This window comes from Corapipo altera, unplaced genomic scaffold (genome assembly GCF_003945725.1).
Source record: "Corapipo altera isolate COAL_440 unplaced genomic scaffold, ASM394572v1 66, whole genome shotgun sequence".
NCBI classification, from domain to species: Eukaryota; Metazoa; Chordata; class Aves; order Passeriformes; family Pipridae; genus Corapipo; species Corapipo altera.
In genome coordinates, this window is record NW_020884924.1 from 5663294 (window position 1) to 5681902 (window position 18609).

Consider the following 18609-nt stretch of genomic DNA (forward strand, 5'->3'; position numbering starts at 1 on the left):
CATGTATAAGTAATTGTTTTTTCCAGAGAAGCTGTTTCTAAGGTGTTCTACCTTTAGGTTTAATGCTGGTCAGGTTTCATCCATATAGGGAAGTTGTAGGAAAGGATGATTCTGCTTCTAGAGTTCCTAATAGGCAAGTCAGTGGTAAACAGCCTCTGTCTTTGGAGGCATCTGCACTACGTGCTGAGCTTGAATGTCCATCGCACTTCCAATGTGGTGAAAGACTTCCTCAGACTGAAAATTTCAATTTCCAAGAAACTTTAAATATGAGCACTTCTACTGTAGAAGTCAGTGACTTGAAAAGGTGACTCACCAGTTGGTGTGAAGGGGCAACACCACAGCATGGTCTGTCTGGTTCCTTTCCCAGCAATGGTGTTGCACGTGCTTGTCACTGCGTCCCTCAGTCACCATATATCAGGCTGGTCTGCACCCTCCTCTCCAACTTTACCCTCCCACAGAGGCAGATGGTTGTTTATTCTACCGTTTAAATACTGTCTGTTTGGAAATACGGCTGTTGGCTGTGTATATGAATATTGCCATTTCCAAAATTACTGTGATTGTGGTCTTGTGCTGCTGCTCTTTACCTTCCACTTTCACAGAGATATTTCCCATTCCCCAACACCTGAGAGACCCCTTCAGCTTCTCTTGGAGGTGGAGGCAGTATGGTGGAGTCCTGCTGAAGTGACTGTAGCAAAGCGTGTGCCTTATGGGATCATGTGTGTGTTGTTCTGTCAGGCACGTTGCACCTCCCCTTTAAATATTGTGCAAGTGGAGAGGGAAGTAGCGATGGGGAAGAAGCAGCCGTAGCCTTTAGAAGGCAATAAGGGTTCATTTAGATTTGATCCTTTGCTAACAGATGAATGCACTCTATTGATCTAAGTATGAGTCATCTCAAATGTTCTGGTGAGCTTTGAAAGAAGTTCACGATGGTTAAGTGTGCTGTTGGATAAAATGACAGAGTGATTCTGTGGAGTTGGTAATGGGGTGTTGCAAATGAATTTGGGTCTCAGTCCTCTCACTGAGGGATTGGTGGGTGTTTGCCAGCCGTAAAGACTCACCTCCAGGCTGGACAGAACTTAAGGTGTATCCTGGGCAGAGCAAGCTCCTCAGTTTCCATGCCAGTATTGCTCTTGTCCTCAGGATGAATATATATGACTCAAGTCTAGGAGGTCATCAGGTATCTCTTATAAACATGAACAAATATTCAAAGTTAAAAATTCACCATGACATTATATTTCCTTCCAGAATTATGCAGGCATTGTTATTACCACAGTGGCTGGTGACAACTTATCAGCTCAGTGTCTGCTTGCACATAGGTCAAATATTTAACGTACTAGCGGTGGCTGGTTTTGTGATTTTTTTCTTTTGAATGCTACAGAGTTGAGGGGGTTTTATATGTACTTATCACTGCTACATTTTTGTGGGATTGTAAAAGGTGTGTTGTGTAAACCACACCACTGTGACCAAGGAGCTTTATTAAGGTTGCTCTGTCATGGAAAGTATTTGTGCGTTTGAAAATTTCAAGGAGACTGGGCAATAGTCTGCCGTGGAAACTTGCTTTTCACAGGAAGAAAACAGTTTCAAGTTGACAGCATGGTTTTGTGTATGGTTTGGGGTTTTTTATTAATAGAGTTATATTTTTTAAATGGATTTATTTTAATAGCTGGAGGTCTCAAACAAAACTAGAGCCCTCTGTGCTAGAATGTGCAGATATTTTTCTATTTTTTTTTCTCTAGACTACAGATTGGGAGGCACCTCCCTGTCGCAGGTGATAAGGCAGCTGGAGGCAGCCTTTCTCCCTGGCCCCATGACAGGCTCTGTGCATGGTACTCTAGAAACTGCACTGTGACCCACTGTTCCCCACGGCATCCCTCCCCCCCCCGGAAGATTTAGAGGGACCTTTCCTAGATCTCTAACTTTGCACATGCACTGGCTTCCTCCTGCTGAGAGGCAAGCGCTTGTATTCACAAAGCTTGTATTTAGTCCAGAGCCTGAAACCCCAAACAATGTTTGTGACATGTAGTGAAAGAAAAACAATGATCTTGACTGATCAAAACCTTTCATTTCATCCCCCATCCCTCAACAGCATCTGAGAGGCAAGGGAATGGAAGCTCCTTCACAGCCTTCCTGCACATGTGAAAAGGCATCCTGGGGTGCAACCATGTGCCTTTCAGTGTTGCTTCTCTACCCAGGTTTAACATGCAACCTCCTAGTTCTCCCTCCTGGGAAAATGGGGCATCACAAGGGGTTGGTGTCCGTGCACGGGGAAGGGGAGTTCAGTGGCATGGATAAAGTGAAGGAACAGCTGGGGACATGGACGTGACTGTACGGGTGCTGCTCAGATGCCCAGTTGACTGGTGTATCCACCAAACCATTCCTTACCTTTGCTTGCTTTTTGGATTGAAAGTTTTGAAAAGACGGGAGTCAAATTCAGGGATTGATTGAGAGTTAGTTGCCATTTATCTAAGCTCCTGTAAAAGAGGCATTTTTTAACTGATGCTGAAAGAGTTTCATTTTCAAACAGCTACAAAACTTGCAGTATTACACTGATGTGCTTCTTTTAAAATAGCATTTATCATGCAATACCCACCTTTCTCTCTCTAGGAAGGAGCTAAGAAGAGATCCGCGCTGGCCTGCTGAGCAGTCAGCCAGGCTCCCAGTTTGTTTTCCATGGCAGGCTTTGCTAAAGAAGGGATCCTGAAATTATCCAAGGTATTATTTTGGTTCTGTCACACCTCTAAGGCTGCACATGGTTTTCCATCTCTCTTCTTTAACAGCTTCACGAAGGCTAGTTCCAGTTTAGGCCTGCGTGCCATAGTGGTGAACAGAAACGAGAGGCACTCGAATATCACCGTTACATTTGAAGCTTTAATATTTTGAGCATTCTGGTTTTATTCAAAATAGGTGCTTTGCAAAGGTAGCTGAAAAACTAATGTTCTGTAATATTAAAAAAAAAAGAAATTCTACAAAAGGCTGACAAACCAGTTTTGGTGTAAATTTTTTGGTTTTATTTGTGCTACATAGAACGAATACGTGATAAATCTGAATTGACAGTGCTATACATTCCCTAGTTCATATTTTCTAGCATTCAGATTTTAGTTTCTAACAACCTACTGCAATCCATAATTAAGACTGTAAAGCACCCAGTAGTGGCTTCTGTGGGTTTTGGCTCAGAAACATAAAATTTAACTCAGAGGAAAATGTCTGTGCTTTCAAAAAGAGGCTGTATTCACATAGTGATAGAAAATGAGAGAAACTTCAGACCAAACAAGAAATACTTCAGGCAGGATCAGGGGTGAGAATGCAAAAGTAATCAAGCTGACATGCAATACTGAGTAGTCTGGAGCTCTTCTGAGCTGCACAGGGTTTGGCTTTACTCAATGCCTTCAAACCCTTTACACATTCAAAGCGAGCCTGTAACACATCTAACTGCTCATGAGAGTGTGAGTTTGCTCTTGTAAATCTGTGGTTACAATGAGCAGCTGGTAAATAAACAGAGCCTATAGCCTCGGTGTTGTGCTGAATGTGAAAAGGGGAAGAGAATTAACAGACTTCTGTTTAAAAAAAAACAAACCAACATTTCCTTGTACCATAAATACAAACATTTTAAAACGTCTTGGCTGGCACAGGGCTGCAAGTTTTCAGCAATCTGTGGATGTGGCTCTGGCAGAAGGATCTCGCCCCAGTGCTGCCTCTCCATCTCACTGGGCTCCCTCCAGGACCAGCAGCTGGGCATGCACTTCACCCCCTTGCAAAACCCCCCCATAAAACTGGCTTTGCATTTGTTGCCTACCGTGCAAGTCAGGTGCCGTGGTCATCCCTCGTACCCCTCATTGCCAACTCAATTTCTATGAGTTCTTTAGCAAGCTCTATGGCTTGCTAAAACTCATCAGCATTACCCTTGCCCATCATCTCCAGATAGTGAGGGCATCAGGAGCAGCCTCTGGCCCTAAGCCAGGCACATCATGCAGTGTACTTTTGCCCCACAGCCCACTGTGGAGGATCAAACGTAGGGGTCACCAGCGCCAAACAGCCACAGTGTGTCAGAGACCGGCAGGGGAATGTGGGCACCAAGACCTAGTTGAACACAGATCGGGCAGGGCCCAATGCAGAGGACAGTGAGTGTGTCAAGACTTGAAAGGAACTTTAGGAAGATTATAAAAGCTTTATGGCCTCTGGAAACTATGTAGAGGTGAAGGTCATAGCTTAATTTTGCAGGTCCTCCGCACTAGCCACAGGAGAGAAACCCAGTAGCCCTTTCTGTCCTGAGTGTATCGCTCCTCTGAGCAGAAATCAGACCACAGCACCACCAAGAAGGATGTTTTGTTAATATTCTCTTCATCTTTTGTGCTTGAATGTATTTATTTATTTGAAAACACAGAGAAACTTACAAATAGCTCTTTTTCCTTTCCTGATCAAGAGTTAACTAAATACATAAGTGAAAGAACAACTTCCTTCTTTGCCTAAGTCATAATCATGCTACCAACTTATTTCACAGCATGTGAGCACAGGGCAGCAAGGAAGGTTTTGTATTGACACAGTCAGCTCTGCTGGATCCTCAGCCCCTGTAAGGCAGTGCTGCCCTGTCCTGCCTCACCAGAGGACTCCTGCTCCCCTTGTGAGAGGAGGGGCAGCGTAGGCTGTTCCCGGCACACCACCAGCTGCAGCTGGCAAGGTAGTTGCTGCAGGGTTGGTGGTGGTAGTGATGGAATTTTGGGGGGTCAGGAGGGCAGTCTGCACTGTTCCGAGTCAGGTCGCAGGGACGGACCCCATGCCCTGTGTGGACTGTTTTGGGAGAGCTCCCAAAGCCCATCTTCCTCTTTTCTTCCTCTCTGGCAACACTCGCGTCCACCAGTTCCCGCCGTCAGCCAAAGTACATGGAGGAGTGGGGGGGCCTCGAGCTGTGCCAGAACACCGAGGCTGCTGCATGGGCAAAGAGGTGGGATTGGGGATGGGACAGGAGGCTTTTCTCAGTGCTGGGAACAGGAGGGCGGTTGTGCCTGGATGGATCAGGGGGCGAGATGGGAGGCTGCCTGAGGCTCAAGGTGTCCTCTGACAGTGCCAGGCAATATCCAGGGGTGGTGAGGAGAAGGCAGCAATTCCAGGGCAGATGCCAGCGAGGGAAGGTGCTGGGTAAGAGGAGAGCTGGAAAGGGAGGCCACAGAGCAGGGGGCGAGGGCAGGTGGATGGGTGGCCCTGCCGAGAAGGACTGACCGGGAAAGCAGTCGGCACCGGCAGGAGGAGGGCCATGGATATGGTGACTACACTTCTTGTAAAAGGGGGTGGAGAAAGGAAAGGGAGGGACAAAAAGAGGGGAAAAAAAAAAACAACCCTGCATGTCAAGTCTGAGGAAATGCTGTGGGAACTACAGCCAGGCGCCTTTTTTTTTTCTTTCTCTTCTTCTTCTCTCTTCTCCCCTCGTGTAGCTGAGAGGAAGGAAAGGAAGAAAGAGAAGTAGTTAGCTCAAATGTGCCTCGCTCTGCTGCCGGGGCGCGGGGGCTTGGCTGGAAGGATCTAGTTTCTCTTCGGTGGCAGGAAAAGGAGCCACAGGAGGAGGCAGAGACGGACACCCAGACATGCCCGTCCCGTCAGGCTGCTGGCTCCTTCTCCTTTGCCTCGCTGCCTCTGGCAAACAGGTAAGGCTGCGAGCTGGCGGAGGGGGAAGGTGGGTGTCGCATGTCACACGGAGAGGTTTGCTTGGAGGAGACGACGAGGTCGGAGCTCAAGGCACTGGGAGAGCGGGATTTAGCAGAACAGCTTCGCCTGCCTTTTTTCCCCCTCTGGTTGTTTGGGTTTTGGTTTTGGTTTTATCCCAGCAACTCATCCTGTCTCACAAGCTTTTCTCACTTCTTTAAAATCAAAGTAGTCTAAACCCAAAGTTCCAAAGGAAGACAGAGGATCTGCAGGGAAAACTGCCTGCTTCTGCCCAGGGCAGGGTGTGAGAAACCAGAAAATATTTGCAGTGAGGTTGTTGAGGGGTATAATTTGCATGTAGAGTAAAAATAAGGCAGACTCCACCCTACCGAACAGATTTATTCGAGAGAGCGGGAGCACACTTGTCCCTCAGACATGGGACGAGCGCGTACGGTCTTCGCAGGCCAGACACAGCTTTTCAGCCGCCCCCACTGGGGTACAGAGCCCCTGGCGCTCTGACCATCCCGGCGCCCCGAATGTTGGCAGCCCCCGGGCGGCCGCGGGAGATGGGACGGCGTCGTGACCCCAGGCCCACGGGTGGGAGAGACTGAGGTTCATGCCGGCTACATAACTCACTTGGAGGTTCACGTGCTGCTCGTGACAGAGCCGGGAGCCAAATCCCCATCGCGAGTTAGCTGCCCCCAAAAGGACAGCCCTTTCCTCTGAAGGGGAAAGATCTGAGCTCTGCGGTTTTTTGCAAACAGAGCGTGCTCTTGTTGCAGCTTCGTACAGTGCCAGGTGTCTGATGGTCAGCGTGTTTTACACTTGGGATCGTGTCTGGTCTTCCCTGGCTTTCTGAAAGACTTTTTTTCTACAGCCAGCTGTTGCTGAGCCTTGTGAATGGCATACATCGGGTTTCCTCCAGAGGTCTGATTTTGCAGAATCTTGCTTTGCTTTTTCTAATTATACAGCTTAAAAATTATTCCTCTCCCTTCGGGTTATTTAGACCCTTCTAGACTGGCAGGCTGTTTACAAATCCCATGCTGTCGCACTTTCCTCCATTAATCAATGTTTGGCAGTCTCACTGCCATTTGTATTTCTTTCATCTGAACTTCTAGTGTTTCTCTATGTCTCATTATTCTTGATAAGTTATGTAATTTTAAGTGCTTCCCTCAGCATAGTGCTGTAACTGGGCCATGGCTGGGTTCCCTGAGAGTAAGGTGCAGCTTCAAGAAAAAGAAGATAAAAAACCCAAACCAAAACAAAAAGCCCTCTGCTGTCTACAGCTTACAATTTAGTGTCTGACCACATAGTCCTGAGAGCCTGTCCTCTGGATCCCTGGTCCTAAATATGTTGCCTAAAACCACACAGGCCTTTTTTTCCCCTTCTAAAACATACGTTTCATTTTGTCCACCCTCACTCTTAGGCTTCCCTTAAATTGCTGCTTTCCAGGTGTCCTCCATATGTATATGAATGAGCCTGCAAATTTCAAAAGTGATTTTTCATCATAGCCTTCAGGTGGTTTGCCCTGGTCCTTGGTATCCTCTGTGTCTGTCTCTTTTTTCCTGTCCTGGTGTTCATGACTGTGATCAATGCAGCATGAAGAGCAGACCTCAATGTTCTTCTTACCTTTGCTTCAGGTCACTACCTATTACATGCTTGCTTCCTTCTGGAGCCATTTTGGTTTAGTGCAATTTTTCCCTTTGGCATCTGCTCATTTCCTGGAACCTGCTCAGCTCTTGACCAAACGTTGAAAATCTGGATTTCCATGCTATAGTTCCCAGCATGTAGAAACCAGGAGGAACTCCTCATTATTTCTCACCTCTTGATTCATAGCCTTTCGCAGGACACAAAACAAGGAACTTGTATTTATTTTGGGCTGATGTGTAAAGTCTTTCCACTGTATCCAACACGTGCTTGATTCTGAGTCTGTAAGTGGTTGTACAGGGTGAAACTTTCAAGTTGCCTTTGGACAAGTAACAGTACAAAATTGTAGGACACTCCAGGAAAGTTGTAGTGTAAGAATAAGGATAAGCCACAATTTGTCAAAGATTAAAATATTGTTAATTTAACATTCTGCCTGCAACAGTGAACAGAACCTACAAGCCAAGAATGTGAGAGTAATGCAAGCCTTTCAGGTTCTCCTTTGTTTGACTGATTTAACAGTGGTTTCTTAGAAGAATGCTGTTTTCTGATGGAACAAATTGTGAGAATATGCATGGTAGGGCTGAGGTTTTTCTGATGCACTTGTATTAGTTTAGACTCAATATTATAGTGGAATAGTGCTAGGACAGTGATATTTGTAATGTATTTCCTGCAAAGAACGAGAAGCACTTGGAAATGTAAGTTAATGAGCGCTCACTCATAATTCTGCTGAGAATGGACATGATCATCATCATCATTTTCACCAAGGAGAAAATGGGAACAGAGAATTCGTGACTTGCTGTAGGTCACACACGGAGCAAGGAGCAGAACTTCTGGGAGCAGAACTTCTGGGAGAAGAACTCGCCCTCCTGCTTATCTTGTGCTTCAACCACAAGATGATCTTTCCAAGTGATTTTGGTTTGGGTGCCTGTAGGAGGTATTTTGCTTTCTGAGGCATGATCTGCTCAGCTTCTTTGTACAGAATAGCCACATCTCTTTCCTTGCTTAACCCTAGTAAATAGCATCAGTGTTACCATCAGGTGGGAGTCAAAGTCTGTGAGAATGTGCGTTTGCAAGTATGCAATAAACCAGTTGCACTACAGATTCTTCTCCCCTTTTGTGGCAATGGGATGGGTTCTTCCACTACTCTGTAATATTTACTTTATAGGGAAAGTTTACTCATTGCAAGCATCTGGAATTCTTTGTAATATAGAAAAATTTTGTCCAAAATATAGATTTTTCTTTCACTTTCCTAAAATGCACTGTCTGTATGATGAGAGGGGGGAAAACAGTGTAACAGTGACTACACTGTGTTATATCATGGGCTCTCCTGGTTCATTATTCCTGCTCTGATCAGGGCCAAAGGAATCATTCGGTAGAGCAAAACATCTACAATATCTAATCTAAACTCCTAGATTTATTCTGTTGTTAGTAACGTGGGCTTCAAAGCTACCATAATTCAATTAGTTCACTTGTCAAAATTCTGTTGTGGGAATGGTTCCTGTGAGGGGCACTGAAAAGTTTTTAGTTGCTTCGCAGTTTACCCCAGAACATATGAAAAATCTTACAGCACCTCATATGAAAGGAATATAATGCATATAAAACTGCGTCAATCCATAATTAAAGAAACCTCTCCCACTTCTTTTTTCATATTGAGCATCATCTGCCTGATGTAATTTCTTCTTTCCCACCAACAGTACCAAAACAAACCTTTACCACATTTCACAAGTCGGTAGAACTGAAAGCTTGTCAGACATCTCGAGGGTACTGACCTATGTCATTTAGGGCACAGGGTTTTCTTCATAGTGTGCCAAAGGAGGTAAAAAGAGGCAGGTCAAGCAGAGAGATTAACTTTGGCCCTAAGGATCTGATTCTACTGCTCATTACTGTCTATTGCCCTCAAGCTCAGAAAAGCGGTATGTAATTTGACAGCTGTGCAAGAACCAGTACAGATGGTTAAAAGGATGAGTACATAACTACAGTGTATAAAATCGTGGAAACCTCAAAGTGGTGCCCTCTGGCATTTATACCTTAACATTATTTAGAGGAATCATATCTGAGTCACTTCGCTATGTTTATCCATCTGTCCCTCGGAGTTAAAGTGGTGAAAGACCCTCCTGTACCTGGTACATGCGTAGATGCACCAAAAAGGTAATCCTTGCTGCAAGGCTGTCCTCCTGCTTCTCCCTGCCCCCTTCCTCTCGGTATGACCAGGTCTCCAGGAAGTCTTTTGTGGTGACCAGAGCGAGGAGGGTTCCTGCCACCACGTGCTGTGACCACAGAATCCAGACCTGCTTTCATCCTGTCCCGTGATCTGCCAGGGTATGTTCTGCAGTGCAAAGGCTGCTGGACACTTGGAAGAGGTGATTGCTTCGGGTGCTGGTTGAGCTTACTGGAGGTGGGCAGTGGGGAGAAGAGGGGAACAGAGATGGCTGGTTCCTCATGTCCTGAGCTGCAGCTGTGCTACTTACACAGACTGTCCCCTTCCTTTCCATGGAAACTCAACTTGCCAGATGGCTCTGGCTTCTGCTGCAGCCACGAACCCCTCGTTTAAGGATGCCTTGGTTGGCATTGCTTGCACAGAGAAGCAGCTGCTCTGAGAACGGCTCACTACTGGTGATGCAAAGCGCAAAGGCAAATATTTGTGTGTTATAAATGCAATATAAAAATTCAGTGATGTTTAACCAGGTTGTACTCTGGACTTGGGTAGGCCTTGGTCTGTAAAACACAAGAGGCTACCTGCATGAACTTGCTGCTATTTATGACTTACCCTTTGAAAATGGTCCAAAGTTCATGGAATAAAAGAAGGTGGGCTACAGGTGGGAATCTGGCTCTGCAGGCTGCACTGGCACTCAGGGCAGCCTGCTGCTGTGTCTGCCCTGTGGGAGCGGGATTTGATGTCATGTGTCAGCACTGGGGAAGTGCAGGTTTCCTGATTATTCCTTGTCTGTGTCACCACGGTGTGCTATGACATTTGCAGTTGAGTGCCTTGTGGAAGGCTCAGCGCTGCACAAGAGGAGTGATGCTGACATCACCCTGGCACTCCAGGACATCCTGGTTTTTGTCCCATACCTGTGCAGCCACCTAGGCTGCTCTGCACAGTGCTTCCCATGGTTACCTTTTTTGTTTGCCTTTTCAGGGCGTGAGTTCTCTCGGCCGAAGGCTTGGCTTTCTTTGGTGTTTGTGCAGTGCTTAGGATGTCACGGCTGCAAACAAAGCCAAAGAGTCATTAATCACCGCAGGATAGCGCCCCATCCATTTCCCACCAAAGTCACAGGGAGGTCTGCCTGCGCAGGCCTGGGAAGGGAGTGGATATTTCAGCCTGGCTGAATGCCATTGCGTAGGCTACAGCATCCAACCCGTGTTCTCTGGATACATTTCTGCCCATGAGCCCACCAGCATCCCCATGGCAGAGGCACATTCCCCACACCACTTGGCCAGATGTTTTTGTGGTGCCTCCCCTCAGTGTCCCAGAAGGAGAGACTGTAGCAGGGGCTGTGACAGAGGATGACAACACAGTGGGCAGGCAGAGAGCTGAGACCAGGAGGTGCCTCTCACCTCTGCAGAACCCTCTGGCTGCCTCTCTCTTAAAATCTAGATAAAAGCGACCAGGAAAGGCTGCATTTTGGTAAAAGAGCCAAACTGTCCAGTTTAATACACCCTGCAAGAGCCAATTAGCCAAGGAGGGGGAAAAAAAAAATGAGGTCATTCACCCTTACCACTTTGTGGCTATTCCAAAAGAAAAAAAAAGTATATAGGGTCTGTTCAAGAATGACAAAGAACAACATTTGTGACTGCAGATGGGTGCAGAATATATTTAGTCAGTGGTCAAAGTAGAGGGAAAAGAAAAAAGTCTTGTATGGAAATAAAAATACTGTGAAGTTTTGTTAGGCAACGCATTAATCTGGAATGCAGAAATAGAGATAGGGAAAAATGTGCTACTAGGTTCATATGAAGTCCTAAAACTTGCTTATGTAGCACACAAGGAAATCTATTTTGAGCATGTTATTTTGTTACAGCCTTATGAGCAGCATGTCCTTCAGTAACTTTTCATTTTTCAGTAGCAAGAAAGAGATGGTTCCTTGAAGCTGATCTCACTGGGAAAAAAAACTCTTCCCTGCAATACCACATGTAGTAAAACAGGCTGCTTGTGGAAACGAGCCAGAGCCTCTTTAGATCAGGAAGGAATATTCCCACTGACTTGACTGGGCCACAGTCACTGGCAGAGCTGGTTCCTCGTGATGACACCTAAAGAGTGGATTAATCAATTCTCAGCTGAGTCTTGAGCCCTTTAATAAAGGCAGCAATTCCTTCATGATGGAGAAGGTGCAGATACAATCATGCAGTCCTTACTCTCACACCAAAGCAGAACAGTCTGTGGGTGTTACATATTACATCCCTCTATGCAACTATCATCTGAAGCAAGGGCTACAGCCCTGCCACTGTCCTTCATATTTCTGCCTGGAGAATATTCTGCATTTGTTCCCTGGGCAATGCTAAAATCCAGGAGAAAGAAGCCAAAGCAGAGCATCAGGAGGTGAAAGCAAGCTTCCCCTCTTCTCTACAAGTTTTCTCATTCTCCGTGGTAGCTCAGCTATGACTATGGGATCCCACTTCACCCTGTAAGAGATTAATACATTATGCTCCTCTCTGTGGACATGTAGAAAGAAAGGGAAGATAAACACACAGATGTGAAGCATAGAAAGTCCCCATTGAACTCCTAATTTGGCATCCAGCCCAAGAAATCTCTCATGGTCATTTCTTCCATTAAATCTCAGCTTCAGCTGATGAAGCATAGAAAAATGATGTGCTAAACTAAAATGCAAGAGGCACATGTGTCTAAATCATTGTGTCTTTAGTGTCTTTTTTATTATTTTAATTAAGCATGAATGGGTGTAGAGTTACTCATGGTGAATCATTGAGACTGTACCTGGAGTGGTGAGGCTGCTAAACTTTCCTTTGGAGTGCTGCTGTTGCACCTGTTCAATCTAGAAGAGATCTGCCTTTGTCACAAGCACATCTGGGTATTAGCTTTGATAGCGTCATTATTCTGCAGTCTATTTCTGCTTGTTATGGACCGTTTGTCTTGCTGTCAAGACTTTTTGTTAAATGTTTTGATTTGGTTATCTTTTGGGTTCTTACTCTCTGATTCATCTTCAAAATATTCTACCTAGTAGCTGTTAGTCTTTGAATTGCTGTGGCAGTGGGGGCACATAGGTTAAAGCCTGAGGTTTTGCACCAAAGTGCAGGCAACATGCAGGCACTACAGACTACCCAGTCATTGAAAATGTTAAGTGTACCCCTCTGGCTGTCATGTGAAGGTGACTTTATCTCTGAATGACAAATGTCATGCACGTGATGACAAGTCTTCTGTCCACAGAAGCAAGCTGGCTGATTCACAGGTTCAGTTGGTAGCCATTTCAGCCCTGCTATCTCCCACCTCCATCAGCTCCCATCTGACATACCTGAGGTTCCTGTCTGCCATACCCCACCGCCTCGCTGAGGGTGGTCAGTGCAGCACTTCTCCTTCACGTAGCCTGCTGGCTAGAAATAGCTCTGGTGGGTTTGAGATTAATGAGTGGTCCTTCCCATCAGTGGAGCAACACCAGTTGTTCAGGTGTTTGCTTTTTGTCGCACGCTAAAACAGAGGGACAAGGGGAATAGTCAGTGGCTTTTGCCACCATTTGCCCATGTCCTGGTTGCACATTAGTTTTCTCTTTACCGTTTCATTATCGGTTTTATCCCTCACACTCTTTCTGGACTCTTTAGGTATTCAGGCTCTAGCAGGGTTTCAAGAGTCTATTTTTAAGAATGAAATAATATTTAGTTTTAGCTGTTACCATTTCCCGGCTCTGTTCTACCACGTGGTGGTAGTTCTCTGATGTGGTTTACTGGTCACTGGAAAGTTGACATCACCAAAAGCATTTCATTCACAATCTGAGATTTTTGTGATGAATTACAGACCTGCAAGCAAATAACTGGAATTGCAAAGCTGTGACTTGTGTGCTGCTTTGATGTAATTTTTATCAACAGTGAAGACTGTCTGTGAAGGGACTCTTGCATATAATGTGATTACAGTTAAGTCTTTAAAATAGGACTCCTTGTTTGCCCCCTAAATCCACAATTTAAAAATTTTCCAGAGTCGTCCATTGTGCACGGTACTATTACGCACCTCAACAGAGTACCCGGGAGCACCAGCCACAGAGCAGCACCCATCAAGAACCAGATTCTGTTTTTAAACAATTTTTTAGGCAAGCCTCTAAAACTGGTGATAGGCTGAAGAAATCTGGAGTTTGGTTGGTGATACTGCCGACCCAAATCAGGTAGGAAGCTGGAAGGCTGCGGGCACACAGTCGGTGCCTGGGAGAGGAGAGGCAGTGGCTCATATTTGAAGCCACAGCAGCAGCAGATGACTGCAGAGGCCATCTTAGCTGGATACCAGGGTGCTGTGCTTGCAGGGGCTACTTCAGTTCAGGAAATGTTGCTCAAAGCTCAGTCCTCTTGACAAAAGCAAATAAAGGCTTTGCTCTAAATCCACAGGAATTTTTTAGTTCTACAGCAGGCAAGACTGAGGACCTCAAAAGCAAGTGGTTTGAATAAACCTGGGCTCCAAAGTATAAAGAACAAGTGGTGTGTGCAAAGGTGGGACAGATTGTATTGTCTCTCCCACAGGTACTTTGATGCTGCGATAATAAATGGAGAAAAAAATGTGCTTTGCTCAGTGAAATGATGACAGATGAGTTGAATACTCTCCAGAAACAACTACACTGAGCAAGAAGGTGTCATCTTAAAAAATAGTTACCCCTTGACGTGTCTTTTTACGTCTCAATTTTTGCCAAACTAAGATTAACATTAATGAGCAATCCTCATTGAGGCCTCAGGTTCTTGTTCAAAAGTGTCATGGGAAAAAGACTGTGGAAACCCCCGACCTTGTTCTTCCAGATTTTTTTCTTTTAAAGGAAAGAGGCCCATGCAACTGTATCTTTTCTGAAATGTGAAGAGCAAGAAGTAGTGTTAGCATCCATGGCACACAGCTTCTGCTGCCCTCTGATTGCTCAACGGCACAAAGAATAAATATTCTCTTAAGCGTGAGGACAGGAATCTGAATGTGGCTGGTTCCCCCTTTAGAAGCACCTGTGTGGAGGGTTTTTTTAAGGTCCAAGTAACACATGGGTGATTTTAGCGCTGTCATCAATGTTCGACAGCCCTAAAAGCACAGACACTCTCTTGCTTAGCGTGCTTTTCAACAAATAGGCAAGAAAAACCAAAGCTGAAAATGCTACCTGCAGCTCGATGCCAAAATACAATCTTTCTGCAAACCTTGACATGAGAATGCCTCTTTTTCCCATGAAGTTAATAGTGCTACCCATGTGCTTAAAGGTAAGCAGGTGTTTGTGTGCTTTACTGGACTGGATCCACCAAGCCTGGAGGAGGTTTGTCTTTTTTCCCCTTGACTATTTCCCTGTCAAATATACATGTTCTGAGATAATGTTAATCAAACAGGAAAGCTCTCTCTTTCTTAGGAACTGGGGTAAATCTGTGTGCTTTTTGAAACGCTTATTTGCATGTGGTGTTGGGATTTAATGGGCAGTTTCATCAATAGCGAGACCATTAAAGGAATAGCCAGGCTGAGGTTTGTCTCATTTTAAGCACTTCAGAGGAGGCCGGCACCTTCTTATTTATTGAGGCCTGTTCTATCCCTAGATAAGAGCTTGATGGTGTCCAAATCACTCTGACCCACAGGCCAGCATCTGATGATAGGAAGGATGTTCCAGGGGTTACGGAGCAAACTTGAGTCTTGGGAGACTTGGTTTGGTTTCCTGTCACCTCTATAAAGCCAGCTGGCCTCTGGGTGCAAGTTCCTCATCTGCAAAATTAATTACACTTCCCTGTCTCAGAAGGACACAGTGGCAGGAATGTGCTGGTGATGGCGAAGCATTAGGTCATGGTGCTGCCAGCAGCACGAGCACTTCTCAGCCCCCAAAGGAAGTTGATGTACAGTTTGGGACAGACACATACAGCCCCCTGGCAGAAGGACAAAAAAGGGATAGCCTGACATGAATGGGACTGTGTTAGCAAAAAGGCCCAAGTTTGGCTCCCACCCTAAGAAAACTCCAGGTTGCTTTGATTTCCTTTCCTTTCCTGTCCTCTCTTCCCCCAGCTTTCATGCTCAGCAGGTCCAGCCAGTCCATACCAGTCCAAAATCCCTCACCTTCGCAAGGAGGCTGCGCTCACATGGGGGTTGGCGCATGGGTACCGAGAGCCTTGTCTTTCTGCCACTGGGCATAAATCAAAAGAGGGAATATTGCAGCTCTGTGAATTCATTGGCTTGAGTGAAAACAGGGAGGACACAATTACAGAAGAGACTTTTTATTGACATACAGAATAGATTTCTGCAGCTGGAGCTGTGAACTATACCATAACAATAGCTTCATTATATGATAAAGCATGGGTGTATGAAACAATTTCCAAAAGGTGTCCAAGCAATTACTCAGCTCCCTTCACTTCGGCACCAAGGCTCTGCTGCTTCTCCTCAGGCTGAGTTGTGATTCTCAGAAATTACTCCAGACCCTTTAACTGAATGCTCTTTAGCAGATTTGCATATCCTTCCCTAAAAAGGATGACTTCGCCCTTGTTTGACACTTCAGTAATTTTTTAGTCTTTTTGTCTAAAAGAGGAACTATTAAACTGTGGCAAATGGGGAAGAAGAGGACGTTCTGTGACAAAAAGAGAATGACTGGACCTGCTGTTAGTCTCATCACTTTTGTTACCTTTGTGTGTGGCTGGGTAGGGATTCAGTCGCTCAAGACTTTCTCTCTGCTGCTTGGTCCTGCAACACCGCCTGAACCCCTTGCTGGACAGCTTGGTGTTTTAGCAGATAACACCTAAATTGCATTACAGAAATTGAGCTGTTTCAAATACAGGAATGTTTTTGTCATTTCCCCAGAGACACTAAGTGGTGTCACTGTTCATCTGCCAGGCTGGCCCAGCTTTCCTTTTCCTAGGTTGCCTCTTACCTTGCCAGAGCTGATCATTATCTTTTGCTGTGTAAACATGGAATGCAATGTTTGTTCCAAAAATGCATAATCTAATCACAAGCAAGGTACTGCTGATGAATGTAAAGAAAGAGAGAAGGAAATGATGAGGCAACAGAAGATTTCTTGCAAGACTAGACTCTTAATTTGACCTGGGATTGTTGTAATTGTATAAAAAACAGCTGTAAGTTGTTTATAAACTTCAAAATATGAAAACTCCAGACCTCTGACTTGTGCTACTTTTTCTGTTCCAAACACAGCTAGCACTGTTTTGATAAACACAAATCATGCACCAACCCATGGCTCAAACTCCAAGCCAAAAGGTAGTTTTTTAAAGAAAAATTTCAAACTTTTTTGGTCATCTCTAATTTACAAGACCCTTCCCAGCATTAGAAGAGGACAAAGTGCTTATGGAAAACTATTTTCTTTTTAAAGAGGTTGCTATTGCTTAAATTAGGAAAGAGGAAATGTAAAGACTTGGAGGTAACAAGGGGAGAATGCTAAGTAGATAAATGGAAACCACTCTCAGTAGGCACAGGGCTGTTATGTGCTATGGCAAAAGTTCCCTTTAACCAGCAGTAGGAGCTTTATTGCAGCTTTCTCCAATTAAATGAGATTTTATCAAATGTATCCAATAATGAAGGATTCCTCGTTATGTGCTAGATTTTAAATCACTTTATCTATTGCAAGATCAACAGTTGGTTGTAAGGTGTTGGGTTTACATGGAGGACTCTGGGAAGCCAAAGCAGGGTCAGCGAGTGCTTGGCTGGCCAGGATCCCCACCACAAGGTATGACCCTAAGCCTGGCTGAGGGAGCTGGGCTGTGGGTGGGAGCAGAGTGTGTACAGGCAGCTGAGAGCAGGGAAGGGATGCAAAGGCCAGTGAGGGCCAGAGACAAGATTGCAGATGCCCTCTCATGTACCAGTTTCAGGTGGTTTGGGGAGGGGTTGTTTTTTTTTAGTTTTGTTTTGGTTTATTGAGACGCAAAAAGCTGTTGGCTTAATTGGATCACCTTTCTGGATGGCTGCCTCAGTTCTGTGAGACTGCCTCTGCAGGATACAGTGGAGACATAAAAAGCTGCGAAATTCAAGTCCAGTATTTTCTAGCCAGGAGTATTGTGGATTCCAGTGGGAAGCTGGGTGCTTCTTCTTTTTTGGGAGTATAAATCATTCACCTTGCATTAAAACTGTCAGTTGCACAGGTCTTAATCTGAGGTCATTTCTCTGAAAGAGAAGTATCTCTATGCCATTTTTTTTCCTTTACAATTGTTTTAAAGTCATAGATTTCAAACAATGGAGTCCTGTTAGAAAACCTTATGTTGCAGGCCAAAAGTTCACAACAAATTGCAAGAGGTGTTATTTATTTGGCACCTGGCTCTATTCCAAGTCCCTGTGTGTACAGCGTGAAGTACATATTCTTAGCATGTCTACAAAGCACCTTTGAAGTCATAAATGTTGGGCAACTTTTACTGCTTAGTTATCCAAAATGCCACACAGAAGAAAAGTTTTCCTTCTCTCTGCCAGCACTGTGACTAGGTAGGTATGAAGTTCTCCAGGTGTATTGGTTCTCATGTCCTCTCTTTCCTTCTCTGCTCCAGCTGTCACTACAAATCACTCCGCCATGTGAAAGCGAACAACACTATGAGTACTCTGGACGGTGCTGCACAAAGTGTGAGCCAGGTATGTGAGCACTGACTGGGCTGTACCAGCTGCACAGCTGAAAAGCTGACTAGAAACTGCTCTACGGGTCAGTGAGGTGACTGGCTCTTGTGACTCCCCTGATCTATTGGCATACCCTTGCTGGTGCATGATTTCAGACTTACCAGTGCTTTCTAGTGCAGGAGTGGTCCTGCCAGCCTCAGCAAAAGCCACAGCAGCTATTTTGTTGAGATAGCACTTAACCACTGCAGGAGACAGAAAGCAGCATGTAGGTAGGACTGCTCCCAGGCCATCAACTTCATGAATGTTTCAGTGCCACACTAATTGGGGACCAGATTGACAAACTGAAAAAGTGCAGGGATTGTTCACAGTGGTACTTCAGTGTTAGTCCAACCTGTTATTTTTCTCTAAACAGCTTAGACAGTTTTGTGCAACTTCTGGGTGACCTGCTTGTCCTTTTCTCAATCACAGGAAAGTATTTGTCTGCTAGATGCACTGGTACTTCTGATAGCGTGTGCCAGCCGTGTGGCCCAAATGAATATATGGATGTCTGGAATGAAGAAGATAAATGCTTACTACATAAAATATGTGATCAAGGTGAGCTGTTCATACTGCAGAACCTTTAATCCAAATTAGTG

General features: G+C 45.1%; 1 protein-coding gene across 6 annotated transcripts in view; it reads left to right on the forward strand.

Annotated features, from left to right (window-relative positions):
- Positions 1-2602: 2602 nt before the first annotated feature.
- TNFRSF11A (TNF receptor superfamily member 11a) overlaps positions 2603-18609 on the forward strand; it is a 30805-nt gene continuing 14798 nt past the window's right edge. For 2 of the 6 annotated variants that reach the window (XM_027657488.1, XM_027657492.1), the window contains exons 1-3: positions 5311-5636; positions 17911-17992; positions 18443-18568. In XM_027657488.1, coding sequence (XP_027513289.1) covers positions 5577-5636; positions 17911-17992; positions 18443-18568 — 268 coding nt within the window. In that variant the 5' untranslated portion in view covers positions 5311-5576. Of the gene's footprint in view, positions 2713-4589; positions 4676-5118; positions 5134-5310; positions 5637-17910; positions 17993-18442; positions 18569-18609 lie in introns of those variants that run through there. The other 4 variants (XM_027657489.1, XM_027657490.1, XM_027657491.1 and 1 more) reach the window with 4 other exon arrangements.